The 17,770-nt window shown below is 33.7% G+C and overlaps 2 protein-coding genes across 2 annotated transcripts; both read right to left on the bottom strand.

Annotated features, from left to right (window-relative positions):
* Positions 1–1,938: 1,938 nt before the first annotated feature.
* Positions 1,939–7,228, bottom strand: LOC132624035 (triacylglycerol lipase 2-like). Its single transcript, XM_060338858.1, has 9 exons — positions 6,790–7,228; positions 6,301–6,414; positions 3,872–4,012; positions 3,287–3,397; positions 3,029–3,172; positions 2,880–2,920; positions 2,684–2,763; positions 2,485–2,580; positions 1,939–2,349 (listed from the first exon to the last, which is right to left on the bottom strand). The coding sequence occupies exons 1-9, from the start codon at positions 6,988–6,990 to the stop codon at positions 2,027–2,029; spliced, it is 1,251 nt and encodes a 416-aa protein (XP_060194841.1). The 5' UTR covers positions 6,991–7,228; the 3' UTR covers positions 1,939–2,026.
* A 777-nt stretch (positions 7,229–8,005) lies between these two features.
* On the bottom strand, positions 8,006–13,599 carry LOC132622690 (probable inactive leucine-rich repeat receptor-like protein kinase At3g03770). The gene is made up of 7 exons (XM_060337342.1): positions 11,658–13,599; positions 11,414–11,547; positions 10,618–10,861; positions 9,271–9,482; positions 9,153–9,178; positions 8,814–8,925; positions 8,006–8,645 (listed from the first exon to the last, which is right to left on the bottom strand). Exons 1-7 carry the CDS (start codon positions 13,009–13,011, stop codon positions 8,421–8,423), a joined length of 2,307 nt encoding a protein of 768 aa, XP_060193325.1. The 5' UTR covers positions 13,012–13,599; the 3' UTR covers positions 8,006–8,420.
* Positions 13,600–17,770: the final 4,171 nt, after the last annotated feature.

The following is a 17,770-nucleotide window of genomic DNA, read 5'->3' as shown; positions in this document are numbered from 1 at the left end:
TGCATGAAAACTTGTAGACATGTAGGATATTCATGAAATAAGCATTTTTATTTAAAAACATGCATGCAAGAACCCATGGAATACAAGATATGGGTTTTCATGGATTACGGACGGATTCTCAATAACCATAAAGAAATATTAAGAACTCAATGATGGAATTATAACAATTCATACATGATATAATCATGGACATAGACCTAGGGTTATCATGAGCATGGTATAGATACCCTAGTTTTAGTAGAGAATCATAATTTATGGATTATGAGGCGTGGGGAAGAACAATGATGTTCCCACACGTAGATAGTAACTCTACATACCTGGTAATGCTCCAAACTTGAATTAAAGACTTTAACTTTGAAGAAGATTTCCAAAATCTTGAATTCTTGAACCTTGAGATGGGTTTTCTTGAAAACCCTAGTTTAGGAATGATGATTTCTTATTTAGATTACAAGGATATGTATTATAATTGACTTGGAATAATTAGAGTAGGCTTACCTTGGTGTTCTTGATGATGGAAGAGGGTAGGAGGTCGTTCTAGGGCTTGAAGGAATGAAAAATAATGATTTGAACTGATATGGACGAATATATACTGTTCTGGAAAATTGAATTTTACAATTAGTTAAATACTGGCCGTATTTTGAAATACGGGTCGTATTCCGTATGGACTACACTGCGTCTCTTCAGTAAAATGGCCATAATGCTTTGCACAGATGTCCGTTTGACCCCCATAATATACCGTTGGAAAGGTATTTCAAAGCTCTACAACTTTCATTGAGGAAGTTTTTCCAAATTCCAAATATGTTTTGAAATACGGGCCGTATTTTGAAATACGATTCGTATTTAACGATGTAACCTCTAAGTGTCAAATTCCAGAATGCTCAGAAATCTTTGGTACTAGTTTACGACTTGAAATACGGCCTGTATACTGAAATACAATCACTGTTCATGGGCGTAAACCCCCATCTTACAACTGAACAGGGAAATTCCAATTGCCACATTCTTTATCTGATTTTCTAAGTCTGGGATCATGGTCAAAGCTTAGGTTAAAGGTACGAGGTGTTACACCTACCCGGTGGGATAAGTTAGTTCAAATACTATAATCCTGAGATAATTTAATCTGCGAACCAAACGACCTTTTAAACATATGTCTCGAATTAAAACTTTCTGGTGAAGAGCTTTTTTTTGTAAATACGCTTTGCCCGGTGTAACTTTAAATTAATTAGCAGGTAAATTTTTAGATAATAAATATAATTAAGAAAAAAAAAAAGGCCATTATAAAATTTCTGATCTGTAACGTTTTTTCTAAATGAGCTTTACGTGATGTAAATTTAAATTAATGCAACCAGTAAACTTTTAGATACAAAATAAAGAAAGAAATCAAAGAGGGCGTTGCATGCTCTTTTAGATATCTATATGACCATGTATATCATATTTTTCGTTTCTCAATTTGCCACCAAGTGAAATTTAAGTTATATATATTGATAGTGTAAATTTTTTTTTTTTTTTATTCAATAGTACTGGAATAAAAGATTTTGGGGAAGGGGATACAAGATATTCATCATTCCAAAGACCAAATGCTTGGAGTGCACAGGGAAGTCATAATTGATCACTTGATAATAAATTGCAAATATTCACTTAATCTAATTAAGAGGTAGAAGCATATGAAGTTAATTGGACTTTGTTTTTCAGAGTTGAGCATATTTATAGGTAATAGTCCATAACCCTTTCTACAGTTTATATGTTCTAATGAAGTGTTTTACTTAATCATGGTCAACTTAAATATGAGAAGTCATTTACAAAGAAATTGTTCTGCTTATAGTTGTTATATGATCATTCTTCTATATATCTTCCTCCATAAATAGGGGGATTGCAGGTGGAAATTAGTGTATTCGTGTCATTTACAAACACAAAAACCTCTAAGATTTTAAAAATACCAGCAAGAAAAAAAAGTACTATCCCCATTCCTTGATTTTCCCATAGTTGTGATTCTTTTAATACAGACACACGCCCTCTGATGCAAGGGTGTTTATCCTTGATTTCTGAAAAATGAAATTATCTGGTTATAAACAATATCCTTAGCAGTGATCCCGATGATGAAGTCTGCATGAGCGTAATCCTTGATATACTGAACATGCAGCTTGTCTACATTGTGGAACTTGAGATAATCAAGTAATGTCTCAACATCTTGAACATCGGACAGTGCATCTTGGCCTCCGTAGCTGAGAAAGAGGGGCAGATCATGAGGGATGTTTGTCAAATTGTACCTCGGAGGTTTGGTCGCACCATAGTGCGCCTGATTGAAGTCGTTGCTCCCATAGTCATATTTCGACAAGACGCCATCTCTAACAGCTGCATGAAATTCAGATAGTTACAAGGTAGCAGTAGAAAAGTTGATTCTCAGTGGTATCAATAGTGAACATAGTGTGCTGGTGTTATGATCAGTTATATTACTCGTTTGTCTTATTGACTACTAGTAGTACTTACTCTGAGACAAATGTACGAGGTTTTTAGTTGACGTAGACTGGGGCTCGTTCTTCAAGAAATGATCAACTATGGAGGCATTTAGACAGCAATTCTTCCCTATGTTTATACGGGGAAGTTATTTAGCTCCGAACTTGTGATCATTACAAATGACTCCATCAGTAAATGAAGAAAACGTTTTAACTTTATGGCAGATTAGTACCGGTAAGTGCAGTTATCAAGTCATAACAGTCCACCCCAGCTTGAGCACATAAGGCCTTGAGAAAATCGGATACAGGCTCACTACCACAAAGCTCAAAAATTGAGGTAAATGGGAAAAATAAAATGGAGAAAGAAAAAAGGAAGAACAAAAAGAGCAGAATCAGAACAATAGTTGTAAGTAGAGTGAAATATTTTACCCCCTTGGATTAAATTCCGCAAGACCAAATATTGTCGTGATCTGTAAACATTAAAACAATATAAATATTTATATTCCTCTTAAGCTTTGAAATATATAAAGATATACAAATATTACTATAAAATAAGCAAGTTTAGATTTTGTACGGACCTCGCTAACAAAGGCTCGAGCAGCAACAACACCGAGTGCAGTGGTCATATGGCTCAAGTAAGCAACCGGGCTGAGTAAGGCTGCTGACTTTACCTTGTCTAATTGTTTCCCTTCTGAAAAGGATGCCAGAGCCATCAAAGTACCCTGTTAATACAGAAGATAGACAGATTAAAGATCATTACAACATGTACCGAAGGATATATAAACGTTTTGCCACCAAACAATTGATACTATTGTTCTGTTCTCTTTCAAGCTTACCATTGAATGGCCTATATAGTGAATTTTCTGCCCAGTTTGTTCAAAGACGAGACCAAGGAGAGCAGGTAAGTCATGGACAACAAGATCATCCCATGTCCAATTCCAGTAGTCCTGTAAACCAGAGTGAATAAAACTTTTAAGGACTAAGGAGCCGTTTGGACATAAAGAGTTTTTCCTATTTTTCAACTTTCTTTCCCAAAAAAAAAATCATTTGGTTATAGAATGTAATGAGTTTTTGGCAGTTTGTAAAGATGAGTTAAACTGGTTTGGACCAGTTTTTCAGTGATTTTTTTTGTTCCTCTCCCAAAACTTTAACTTTTTCCAAGTGAAAAATGCATATCCGAATTCAATTTCAACTCCAAATACCGTTTTCTAACTTCAACTTCAAAAACTCTTTTTCAAATTTCAACTAAACAAACGTATACTAAGAGCTATTTAGGTAGCTTGATATTTCTCTCCCCTTTAGGAACTAGGCGCTCCCTATTTTTTATTTGGTTTATTCGTCCTTTTTTTTTATCAATTTTTTTCGGTTTTGCAAGCACTATGAAAATGTATAGTTCATTGAGGAGGAACCGAAGGAGATACCGGACTGTTAGGATCAAGAGATACATGGTGACGGCTATATCTGGTTCCCCTGATATTAGAAATCCAAACATCGAAGCCATTATCTGCCAAGATCATCGCCGGTGATTGTTCTGGTGAATTCTGCAGCCATGTTACTCCATCCTGCAGAACAATGACCATATTTTACTTCCTTCATCCACAATTGCACTGAATTAGAATCGAAATATTCTTCAATTTGTTGTGAGTTCTACTTCTTCCATTTTAATTGTTTGATTTAATTGGAGAAGTACTTGAAAGAAACCACATAACCTAAATATGCTCTATACAACAGTACAAGTGCCCGTGTATCAAACAATTTGTGTTGAATTCAGTAGCGGGCTGCAATAAGGCATTCCAATGAAGAGGTAAATTTTGATTTATTTCTAACTATATGAAAATGTCAGTGTAGTACCAAACAAATTTAAACGGAAGAATAATATTTGTTGAGTAGTGGTAGCTTTGCCTCATCAAGGTGAGATAATTAGTTGACCATTATCATGAGAAAATTAATAACCACTGCAAATAGTATCCAGTTGTGCGAATTCACAAGCATACGTAGTAGTAGTACACAGAGCAAGTAGTGGGCACCGCATAAGAAACATACAAATCTTCTTTTTGTAAGTTACCTTCTCGTGAGAGTACTATAGCCTACAATATTAGCTACAGAAACAGCCAACATCTGAGTCCGTGGTTGACTAAATTATGCGACATTTACGTAATGTGATTGGGTCCGAGACAAGATTAAGGATCTTGCCTTCTCTACGTGCAAAAGCTACCAGCATTTCAAACTTTGAGTCATTTTAAATACGCTGAAAAGTATTGCATTCACCACATTCTAGCCCCTTCGTTTCACCTTCAGGCATTCAGCATATTGGTTGCGGAATCAGGATTTTAATTTTATGGGTTCTGAGTTTTAGACCTGTAATAATTGGGTTCTAAATTTAATATTTGTATGTATTTTATGATTTTTTTTTTAATATTTGTACGTATTTTATATTTTTTTTAACACAAATATATTGTTTGAGTAAAAGCTGCTCCCTCCGTTCCAAAAGGATTGTCTTACTTTTCTTATTAGTTTGTCCCAAAAAGATTGATCCATTTATATATTTATAAACAATTTAACTTTATCAGATGATTTACAGTGACACAAATATCTAAAGCTAATTTTGTACCACACATTATAAAAGTTTTTCTTTATTTCTTAAACTCTATATCAAGTCAAACTAAGATAATTTTTTTGAGACAGAGAGATTAGTAAGTCCGGTCGAACTCGCGTGGGGACTTCCACCTCGGTCACTGACTGCGTCCTTTATCCTTTTATCTACACTGAATACTAGTGTAAGGTTATTCACGGCTCACGCAAGTCGGAAAAAAAAAAGAGAGAAATCCATGTTGTCAAAAGATTCGGGCATAGGACAATTGGGGTCCAAAGTAAAAATTTCTATTTCTTGGATCAGCAGTGGGGACAATGCTACGAAAGACGTTAAAACTCAACTTCACGAGAAAGATTCCTTTTCCTAATCGATTAACGGTGGGCCCAAAATAGATTGATCCAGCTAATGAACGTAGATACTCCCCCGTTTTAAGTTACGTGGCAAAATTTGAATTAGGTATATAAATTTAAAAGAGGAATGAAAGACTTCAAAAATTTATATGATTGATAATTTCTTATAAATTTATTATTTTAACATTTCATAATATTTGTATGATTTTTCTGATTAAAAAATATGAGAAGTTTAGATAAGATGATTTTTTAATTACAAAACGTTCTTTTTTCTAACGATCTAAAAAGAAAAATTGTCAAGTTTAACTGATATGAAGGGAATTGTATATATAATAAAGTGATCAAACTTAATGGTCAAGAGAAGTATTGAAAACGAAAAACCGAATGTTCTTTGTTAATCTTGCAACAGGATTACCTTAAACTCAATGTACTCCTACGTGTAAATGTAAAATGAAGATAAAAGATACTGGGACAAGGTCCAGCAGACCACCTCTGACTGTCCTTGTACATTTCCCCATGGATATAAATAATTAAATTGACAATTTGCAGACATGAACAAATTGTTAATTTAATTGGAGTAATAGAACTATGAAAGGCCCCTGCTTAAGGCAGATGACTTGTGAGACAATAATTAAACCAATTTTCCTGGCCAGAGGGCTAAGCAGTCAAGAAATTTGAAATCAACCTCAATTTTTTATGACTAATAGTGATCCTTCACTTATCTTCCAGTAAAAACTAGAATCCTATAGGCTGCAACATCCGTATTAGAGGTAAAAATGTTGCATCAATTAAGCAAGTCTCACTCGTCGCTAAGCTTGAATTTTGTGTACAGTATTAGAAAGTGACTGTACTTTAGAGCCACGCGTGTAACAGTAGTGATACTAGAGCAGTAGGCTAGAGCACTTACCACAAGAACTCCGTGCTGCAACAACACTGGCTGCCTATTCGGTCCACCACCACCTCCTACACGGCCTTCCGGTATTCTTTGCACGCTAAGTATGTAGCCGTCATCAGTTGTTACCTGAGTGAGATATGTAGAATGTTGAGAACATAATTAAAATATTAAAAGTGTACTCTCTCTGACAGTTTAGCTTTTAGATGAGATAGTTACACACTTTAAGATGGTATCTGAACAGGCCAAAGGTCTAGGATCGAATCTCATTGCCACCCATTATCAAAAAGAATTTTTACGTGTTTGGTCCATGAAAAAAAATCAATCAGACCCGCACGTAAAGGACGTGTTGAAAATATAATTAAATATTAAAAGTGTGCTCGGTGGTCACACATTTTCAAAATAGAAACACATTACTACAATACATTTTATAGAAATTCATTGGTGTGGCCGTAGAAAATGTTGTACGATAGAGGGAGAAAAAAGGAAAAGGTGATTATTTACCTCAAATTCCTGGCACTTATAACCGTGAACAGCGACAGCAGAAGCGCACATGCCATTGCCATTGCCATTATAATCGGTTTTGAAGTGAAAAGGTACTCCCCTGCTAGAGCCAAATGATCCATATGGCTCCACTGCTAAGATGACTAATGCCACTAAACTTAAATTAATAGCTAGACTCCGCATGTTTCTCAGCGCCGCCATTCTATTTGAAGTTAGGCCTTCAGCCGAGTGAGTAGTAGAGAAGGGATATGTATTGCAGAGACTGTGCTCTGTAAAATTAAAGCTCTGAAAGCGACAAGTATATATAGATGGAGAGAACAGAGGGAGTTGTGCCCAAAAACAAAGAAGGAAAAATGAATACTCCCTGCGATTTATGGGAAGGAGACTGTTAAATCGGAATTTGAAGTTTATGGTTCTATCAAACTCAAAGTTATTTTTGTTAGTAGGTTCGTAATAAAATATTTTGTACATATTTAATTGATTTTCTAATATAAATAACAAGCTATTGAATTCGTCCATACCTAAGCTACTGAATTCGTCCATACCTGTACCTAATGCGAATCGAGAAGATGGAAAATTATTTGGTCTTTTCTCTCGGATTTAATCGGAAATCCCTCAATTTAATAAAGAAAAAAGAGAAAGGATAAAAGGAAGTCAGAATACAAGGTCGAAATGTTTTTACGTAGTAAATTTATTTTGTTTCGAAATGTTTGTACGTAGTAAATTTATTTTGTTGTACTTCGAGTACCGATTGTTCAATGCTTTTAAAATAAATTTTACCTACCTGAAAATAACATAAAGAGTATACTAAGTTGCCATTTTCATTTTAAAAATACTAGTAAATTTTTTTGAATTTCATGGTTGAAAAATATGTTTAGGGGGTTGGGAAGAGGGAGGATTATACATTGGAGGGGACTCAGTCCCTTCGATTTTCTCATAATCTGGATCCATGCAAGTCTAAAGGCAATGAATATCAGTGATAGTCTGATATTGAATGCAGAGAGTATGAGAAAAACGCATAAATTTTTGGAGCAGTGATGTACACATTATATGAAAGATGATGAAGATTAATCAACTCTTAAGTCTGGAATAGAAAGTTTATTGAATAAAGGGAAATTATCAGACTAATGATTTCGCAATCCTCTCACATGTTTTTTGTACTGCCCTTTTTTCTTTATTGAGAGAATTGGCAGCTTATTAGTTATATACACTGATGAAGCATGAAATAACATATACTAGAGAAAACAGAATTCATACAATACAGTCACAATATCTTGCTTCCTAATGTTTCTTCTTGTTGTCATTTGAGGTTGGACAGCCATTAAGCCTTCTATCTCTTTCCTTTCTATCCATTCTGAAGGAGGGCAATACAAATTAATGCGAAGGCTAGGCCTCTCTTTTGCAACATCACCTACTTCTAAATTCTAAAATTCAAAGAATCGATGAATTTACACTTTTATACAAAGGAAAAGATAACGAGGACAAGAAGCTTGAACAATATGACGCTGAGTTTTGCAACCATTTTGTGCTCCACAAGAAACATGCAGTCAGCTAACTTGCCTCCCAACTGACAGCAGCATGAACAAGTATTGCTGATGAGATCCAGTTGCATTTCTTGAATACCTCATTGACTATGAAGTTACATCAGATCTTTGATCTGCATCGGCTGTAGCCTGGACTTGAGCTGCATATTGTAGGTTCCAGAGGACATCCTCAAATGAGGGGCGACTCTGTGACTCAAGAGATATGCATTTGTTGGTGATTGATATTACAATTGATAAAGACTCTTGGGAGCTAGTGGTTAGAACAGCTGGATCCACAATTTTGCGCCGACCATCTTCGCTACCAAAGGATGCCTGTCAATTAAAAAAAAAAAAAAACTACTGCTTACCCTACAACTCAAAAAGTACATGTGTCACAGATATTCATTTCAATACTCCATAAACAATTGCTGAAGAGCATTTTATGCTGCTGTCAATGAGAAAGGAGTTGCATATCAAAAATCAAACTTAGCAGTCCCATACCATTTCATTGAGCAAAAATATTTCTCCTTTTCCACTACAAAAAGGACCCATCAGCGACTCCAGTAATATGAAACCAAAGTTATACACATCTTCCTCTTTCTTTCTCATGTGCCTGCATGAGAAAAAATGCAGAAAAATTTAATCTTGCCAACAGCTATGGTTGAGAATACATGTCTCTGCTCAACATTCTTGAACTGTCACTGCCCAGCCTCTTCATCTATTTCTAAAGGATGCCATAGTCAGAAATGGCAATATGGAAAGAATCTATCACAGTTGGTCTAGGAATAGAAGTTGCAAACAGATTGCTGCATGAGTCTATGTGAGGAAAGAGTTGCATACCAGGTGTTGTAGCCATCTCCTTTTGCCTGAAAAAGGATGTCACCAGTATCAGATTTACCCTGTCGGCCATAAAATTGTTAAATATAACTTTTATCATATGAATATCATTTCAACATACCTCAACTTTTTCACTTTCTTCCATAAGGATTGACGTTCCATAATCACTAAGTTTTCCAATCTGATGCTCATCAAGTAATATACTATCTGTCTTCAAGCTGTTGCCAAATGAAGGAGGAATTACGCCCGTGTGGAGAAAGTGCACAGCCTTGGCAACACCAATCAGAATCGCCAACCTGTCTGACCAGTTGAGGACCTTTCCTGGAGTAGTTTCTGCAAGTAAACATGATGATTTACACAAGCTCAACATGTGTTCCCTATAGTTCATTGGACATATCGGGATAAATAAAAATGAATAAAAACACAGAAAAAAATGGTCAAAACATTTTGTAGTGCAAGTGTCAGCCAACAGACCATGCAAAGAACATACGATCAAGTATATCTCCATAAATTAATGAAATGTTGGCATAGATTTCTTATATCTCTTTAAGTTAATGAAATGCTACCACAGATTGCTTCATCAGACTACATTAATTATGTTTCACATTGTTGTAAAATTTCAGATCTAAAGCTTCGATAAACAGACCGAAAGAAACTATCCAGAAGATCGTGAAAAAAACAAAAATATTTTTCTTTCAACTAGGATAATGTGCCTCCTACTAAAAAGTGTTTTCAGGCTGTGAATCTGGTCTTGAACATCTGGTATTTGGCTTAAAGAGTCATGTCAACAATCATTTTTTTTTTTGTTTTCTCTTTTTTTTTTTTTCTTTCTATTCCATCATAGGCCTGTCAACAATCATTAAAGTGGCGTGAATATGAATATCAATACACTGCAATGGGGCTGCATTAAACTTTCATGTATTCAATTTCCCTGAAGTAGTTATTAAAGTTACTTTCTCCTTGCCATTGACTACTTATCTAAAAGTACCAGTTCTCTTTTGCCAGTTAAGTTGGACAGAAAACGAATGAACAATCATGAACATACTTTCTGAAATTGTAATATACGAATGCTATAAGATGAATTCATGTACAAAAGAGAATCACCAGCTTCGTTCATGTCCTGCTTGTTTGATCCTTCTATTTATGGTAGTTGACGATTTCTGGTGAGAAAAGTATTGGTTCCTCACGTCCATAAAATAACAATACTATGTATTCGTACTTGCTAGTGAATAAACAACAAATGACGCGACAAGTTCATGTGTTTCTCCTCCTTTAACCCCCCTCCCCCGCACACAATATTTTCTTTTTTAAAAAGAACAAAGGAAGATAATTCACCAACAATAATACACTGACCAGTTATCTGAAAATTTACCAATCAGCATAACCAGTAATATGCCAGCAGCATTTGCATGTTCAATCAAGTATAAGTCTATGCAACTGTTCGTGCTAAAACATTTACACCACTGACCTGAAAGACGAGCACGGAAATTTCCACAAGGAATAAATTCGTAAACCAGAAAAAGTCTGTGGACAGTTGAGTCATCTTGCACTCCACCATCGATGCAGTGACCCAGAAGGCTAACTAGAAATGGGTGTTGAAACTTTGACAGCAAATCCATTCGAAGTTTGAAGTTCCAACTAGTGCATCGTCTATAAACAGTCAATTCCCTTACAGCAACATAGGTTCCATTCTCTAATTTTCCCTTGTAAATCTGAGATGGAGAGAAATGTCATAGAAGGTGTTAGCTAAAATAAATTGTCCAACTTTAAGCCAAACAAGAAAAGAGCATGCGACAGAAGGCTTGAAGAGATATTGACTCACTGCATATGCACTTTAAGTAAGCGATGCAAGGGCACTGTCTTTATTGATATTAATTGTCAAAGTTCCAGTAGGTACCAAATCAAAATGTGCATTACTCCTAACTGTGACTACCATTATATGGTATAGACAATCAATCATTAAGGCAAAAAACTGTTTAATCCAACTGCTAATCTTGGCGACTTGTGATCCATTTAATTTTCTGATACGAGTTATTCAATGGAATCTACCTACAAAAGTAATTTGCTGCTTCAATTATTCAAGGAGACCGAGACCTCTGAGACTAATATGGCACCATATGGATAAAAACTTAATTTAGCAACAAAAATTATTCTTCCGGCAAAATATAACATGAATTTTGAATGGATATATGCAAGGAACGATATGCTAATACTGCTTCCTACAATTATTTTGGAGTCATAAATATGTTGTTTCAGAGATATACTTTTCCAATGGAGCCTTCACCGAGTAATGCTGACTTATCAAACTTTTCTGTCGCTTCTTCCAACTCTTCCATGGAGAACACCCGATATGATAGGGCACCTTGTGATCCTAGTGCTGCTGCTTGAGAAATGATTCCTGAGGTAAATAAGTTAAAGAAACTCTTAATCAAATCCTGCGAAAAATTAAGTCAACTGATGGTGAAACATTTCTCCAGAAAATATGCCTTTTTAAGTACTACAACTTACTAGCATTTGCCAGGAGCTCAGCGGAAATATTGGGCTGCACATTATCGTGCACAACTTTGGGAAACATGTGATGATCCACATCGTGTCGTGCATGATGTCTTCTACAAAAGATGAGAAATACAACTGCCAAAAACACCAAAAATATTATGGTTCCCCCAACAACACCTACTAATATTGCTATCTCTTTTCCATTAGTTTGTTTCTTCGCCAACCTTGCTTGTTTGCAATAGGAATCCGAGTGCTGATATTCGGTATCCACAGACAAACAGTTTCCACTGACCTTAACAATTCGCTTATCTGAACTAGCGTTCAAGCAAGAAGGAAGCATACCAAGCAGTCTATTATCAGAAATATCAACAAAACCAAGTTCACCCCCACAGTTGAGATGTTCAGGAAGTGAACCACTCAGAAAGTTAAACGCTAAATTCAAGTAACTAATACTTGGCAAAGAGAACAAATCCACAGGAGGTGTTCCAGTAAGAGCATTATTCGACAGATCAAGGTGTTGAAGCTTATTTAGTTTGCCAAATTCTTCTGGTATCTCACCAAAGAAAGCATTATTGCTAAGAAGAATAGTTATCAATCCATGTGGCAGCAGTGGCAGTTGAGAATCCAAATGATTTTCTCTTAAATCCAACAAATGCAAATTAGACAAAGCACTTAAATCAGGCAATTCACCAGAAATTGCATTGTGTGACAGAACAATATCAGTTAAGCCTGTGATTTTAGAAATTGAAGGAGGAAATTTACCCTTCAACCTATTATTCTTCATGCTTAAAATAGTGATATTTGGTAACAAGTCCAACCAATCAGGTAGAGTATCATTGAAAAAGTTCCCATCAAATGTCAAAGTATGAAGCTTTACCATTGTAGACATCTCATACGGTATCGAACCAAATAGAAAATTCGAGCTCATATCCAAAACTTCAAGATTAGACAACCTATGAATTTTAACAGGGAGGGGTCCCCAAATTCCCAAAGAAACCAAAGTTAGAACCTTTAAACTACTTAACCTAGTCAAAGTTGTAACAAAAGAATCAATGGAGAAATGCTCAGATAAGGTATTGTTTGGAACTGCAACTCCATGGAATTCATGGACTTTGACTAACTTATCACCCTTGATTTTGAGCTCAGTAACAGAGTTATCCTTGCAAATAATGGTCATATTCAGTGTTGAACCCAAATTACAAAAGTCTCCATTGTTATTCTCCAAAACATCAAGTTGTACTGGATATTCTAAGTGTTTTCTCAACTGAAGGAGAATTTGAGTTTCATAGGAACCTAACTGATGAGTATTTGGAATCAATAAAGCCCACACAAATACAACTATGACAAACATCTTCAAGCACCCCATTTAGTCTCAAACTTCCATATAATACTCAACAGAAATTTATGAATAAGCTAAAGGAAACAATTTGAGCTTCCAAATTACTCCAAGCTAACTAATTCTGCTGCAAATGCAAATCTTGAAAAATACCCGTTAAGAAAAAACAAACAAACAAGCTAAACTGCACATAAAAGGAATGTTTTTCTTTTTCCTAGCAGAGATATTTTGGGAGAAGAGGAAAAAAAATAGAATAAAGTCAATAAGCCCACTATGGGGGTCAAAAGAAAGAAACAAAAAGAAGAGGTGTATAATGAAGAGCTAATAAATGGGTAAAAAGGTGGAATTAAAAGAAGCCAAGTAATGGAGAAGTAGTAGTAGTAGTTGGAATAAGAGTACCCGACAGAAGAAGGAATTAAAAGCTACGTGCATTTAATGAGAAAGAAGAGTGGTGTATGACGGGTTTCATGAAGTCTCCACCATTAATGGTGACCGTTCGGTTCTTGCAGAAGATGGGCTCTTTCTTATCACTATTTTCACTCTTCCTCACTCCACAGTTCTCAAAGAATAGTTTATTCTTTCCTCTCTCTACAGTTTTAAATAGCTAGAAGGTTTGTTTTGGCCTTAGCTGTTGTCCATCAAATTATATTTGTCTTAGAGTATATTATAGCAGGAAATATATTTTATTTTACAATTTTTAACCGGAGAAGGGCCAAATATCGCCTGTACTATCGGAAGAGGTCGGAAGAGGGCCAAATATATCCTCGTTATATTTTGAATTCAAATTTATTCCTGCCGTTATACTGTTTGTTCAAATATATTCTATCTCCATTAAAGTTATAGACATCCAATTCTACGTGGCACTAACATTCGAAATATGGTAAGTGATGCTTCTTGGAATTTAAAGAGGTGGTCATGGCGGTTGTAATGGTGGCCGTGATGACGGAGGAGAAGGAAATTTTAGTGGTAGATGAACAAATTGAGGGGAAGGGTAAAATGGTGTAGGGGTGTTAAGTTAGTATGACACGTGGTATCTATCTCATCAAATGTTAGTATCACGTAGTATTGAATTTCCACCTTAAACAACTTTAATAGAGGAGATATATATTTGAATCAATAGTGTAGAGAGATATATTTGAATCAATAGTATAACAGCAGAGGAATATTTGGACCCAAAGTATAACGAGGGATATATTTAATCCTTTTCCGATAGTGCGGAGTGTATTTAGCCCTTTTCCGCATTTTAAACTCAAATGACTACTGTAGTACTTATTTTATATTTTGAGGAAGGTGGTTTTTGGACACACTTGCAAATTGCAAGCATTTTTGTTATTTTAGTAAGTATGTGTTTTTTGTACTAACTCTATTCACAAGGAAGTTATTTTTATTTTTTAATAGTAGGGTCCGAGCATACTTACAAGTATTTTTGCTATTATTTTTTAGGATAGTGTTGTCCGAGAGTCCAAGCACACTTGTAGGCATTTTACTATGTTGAGTGTTTCATTTTTCACCAATATAGATAACCGAATAATTTTATCTATATAAATTTAGACAGATGACAAGTTAATATTTAGAGCCCATTCGAACGTTAATTGAAACTACCTAATGTGTAAAATGTTGAAAAATAGTCCTTCCAGTTCAAAAAAAAGTGTGCACTTAATAATCAATTACGTTTTCGGTAAAGTGCTAAAATTGATGTAATAGATGTATTTGGTGAAAAAAGATTGAAATGTAGCTTTTGTTAAAAATAATTAATATGCCCTTAATTGTTTTTTCAAAATTATAAATTAAAAGGCATACATATACAGAGAAAAACGAACAATAGAATTAGAATGGAGAGGGAGAGAGTCACATTTTGGAAAGAGTATTTTAGGAATAGAAAAAATATTAGATATCAAATTAAGTTTATAAACTGAAAGGCCATAAGTTAAGAGTGATCAGCTTATGAATTATAGTTGATAAATACTTACTTAGCTTATAAGCACTTTAAATCTTTATCAAATGCATAGATAAGTGAAAAGGCAAAGCTTACACAACACCCCTCTTTTCTTTTCTTTTTTTCGCTTCGATGAAAACTTTGAATCTGAAATTTTATAATTTTTCTTCTAATACAATTAACTGGGCCACGTCCCTAGGTGCATATCAGCACATACTACACAACTCTACTAAGTTTGGAGGATTTGCATTAATTAAACTGCCACATATTTCACGCTTGAAAAAAAGAAGTAAAGTTGGAGAACTGTTACTATTACTAGTAGGAGTATTAGTAGGCGTTTGGCCATCAATTTTGAAACCATGATTTCAAACCAGCGTTTGGTCATCAATTTTTAGTCATGATTTGAAACCTGGTTTGAAACCATGGTTTGAATCCAAATCATCCAAAAAACATGGTTTTAACTTTTTTAAATACAACATTTAACCCATAAGTTAATATTTTGTAAAAAAAAAGACTCATGAGTTGGTAAATATTTTTAATAATTACCCCCATCAATCATTTGTCAATCTCATTAACTTTCACCAACCTTTATTTATGTCTACCAACCTTTAATTTATGTGGGAAGATTATATTAAATAGTAGTTACATTACTATTCATGTTAAATTTTTTATTTTATTGAAGTAAAGTTTGATTAATTGATGTTGCATTTTTTAGAAAAGTCTTCTAGTAGTGTACTAATTTTGTTATAAACTATGATTTGCTCATTTGGTAAGATTGTATAAGAATTGATAATGTTTGATAGTTTTCACAATTTGTGAGGGTTTTATGTCTATAAGAGAAAATACAACTTAAAATATCCAAATTGTATGTCCAAACATGATTTGAAACCAGGTTTCAAATCGTGGTTTCAAACCATGTCCAAACGGGGCCTTATTTTCCGATTATTTCATCGGAAGGTAGGTGGTTTGGATGTACTGTACTCTGCTGTTTTTGCTGCTATAAATTTTTGGTAACATTTTCTAAAATTAAAACCTAACCTGGTTGGTTTAGATAAAAAATCAATTTCGATTTCCAACAGAAGAACTCAAATTTTTTATTGTAAATGCCGGCAAATTGAGAGGAAAGGTGTATTGATGTAACTTTTCAAATATATCTAATCTAACTACTCGTTTTTTAAAATTTATTCAACGCAGTTCAAGCCTAGTGCCAATATTTAATTAGTGGTGATGAAATTTCAATTTAGAAGCAAAAGTTAAATAGCAAAAGGCACTACTTTCACTTTCCATGCAGGTTAGGTTATTGCTTTTCAAATATTTTTCCCATAATTGGTGCTTTTCACTATCACCTTTATATTTTTTGAGTTTAAGGATAATGATTAGTTGTGATGTATAATTTCATTACTTCTGTGTTTTTTTCCTATTTGTCAGCTATTAATGCCTTGTCCGTGTCCAGATTTCAAACCTTTCAACAAACCTGTCCTCGTGCTATATTTTATGGGTTGATCCTTCAAAGTTGCACCTCCTTCAAACAAAAATAAATTTAATAGTAAAAGATGTTACTTGGGCTTGAAGTGTAATTCATAAATTGAGCTTCTTCATTTTTTGTTTAGTAGTAAAAATCCCAAACAAGGGAATTAAAACAAATATATACTCCATCTGCTTTCATTTAGTTGTCACTTGTCAGGATAACAAAGTATGAATACGAGAATCTCTCCCTTGCTAGTTCGTGCTCCCTCCGATTAAAAAAAACTATTCACTTAATCATTTACGCACCCTATAACAAAATATTAATTCCTAGACAAAAGAAGTAATTTGATTAAATTACCCCTTATTAGATAGTTATTAGTATTTGATCACTTAACACTTAATAAGAGCAAATCTGAAAAAATAATATTAATTTTTTCTTGATTTGGTAAGTGACATTCTTTTCTAAACCAAAAATAAAGGCTAGTGCACACCTTTTTTGAGCCGGGGAGAGTAAACCCGTTAACCGGGTTAACCGGAACCGGACCGGTAACCGGTTCCGGTTTACCGGTTTGAAACCTCAAACCGGAACCGGTCCGGTTCAAAGTCTCCAAAACCTTTCTTACTATATTTTAGGTATATATATATATACGTATATACGAATTTATAAACTTAGAAAAAAATTAAGCTATAAATAACATAAGTTATAATATATAAGTTATAAGTATATAGTATACTTAAACATATATATATATATATATATAAGTATATATAGTATATAACTTAAACATATATCTATATATATATAAGTTATATAACCTAAGTATATATATATATATATATATATATATATATATATATATATATTATAGTATTTATTAGTATATTGTAGGTATATTTACATATGTTATACAAGTTTATAAGTAAAGTTTAAATATTTACTGACTAACAGGCTAACAGCAAGTCAGCAATACAGAATATACGTGTATACATATATATATTAAGTTATATGCTTAAGTTATAGTGTTATACTACATATACCTAAAATATAGTAAGAATATACGTATATATATCAATATACTTAGGTTATATAACTTATATATATATATATATATATATATATATATATCAATATACGTATATATATCAATATACTTAGGTTATATAACTTATATATATATAGATATATGTTTAAGTTATATACTATATATACTTATATATATATATATGTTTAAGTATACTATATACTTATAACTTATATATTATAACTTATGTTATTTATAGCTTAATTTTTTTCTAAGTTTATAAATTCGTATATACGTATATATATATATATACCTAAAATATAGTAAGAATATACTTATATATATATATATATATATATATCAA

This window comes from Lycium barbarum, chromosome 12 (assembly GCF_019175385.1).
Source record: "Lycium barbarum isolate Lr01 chromosome 12, ASM1917538v2, whole genome shotgun sequence".
Classification (NCBI taxonomy): Eukaryota; Viridiplantae; Streptophyta; class Magnoliopsida; order Solanales; family Solanaceae; genus Lycium; species Lycium barbarum.
Note: the sequence above shows the minus strand (reverse complement) of the source record. Positions and strands in the feature narration are given on the sequence as shown.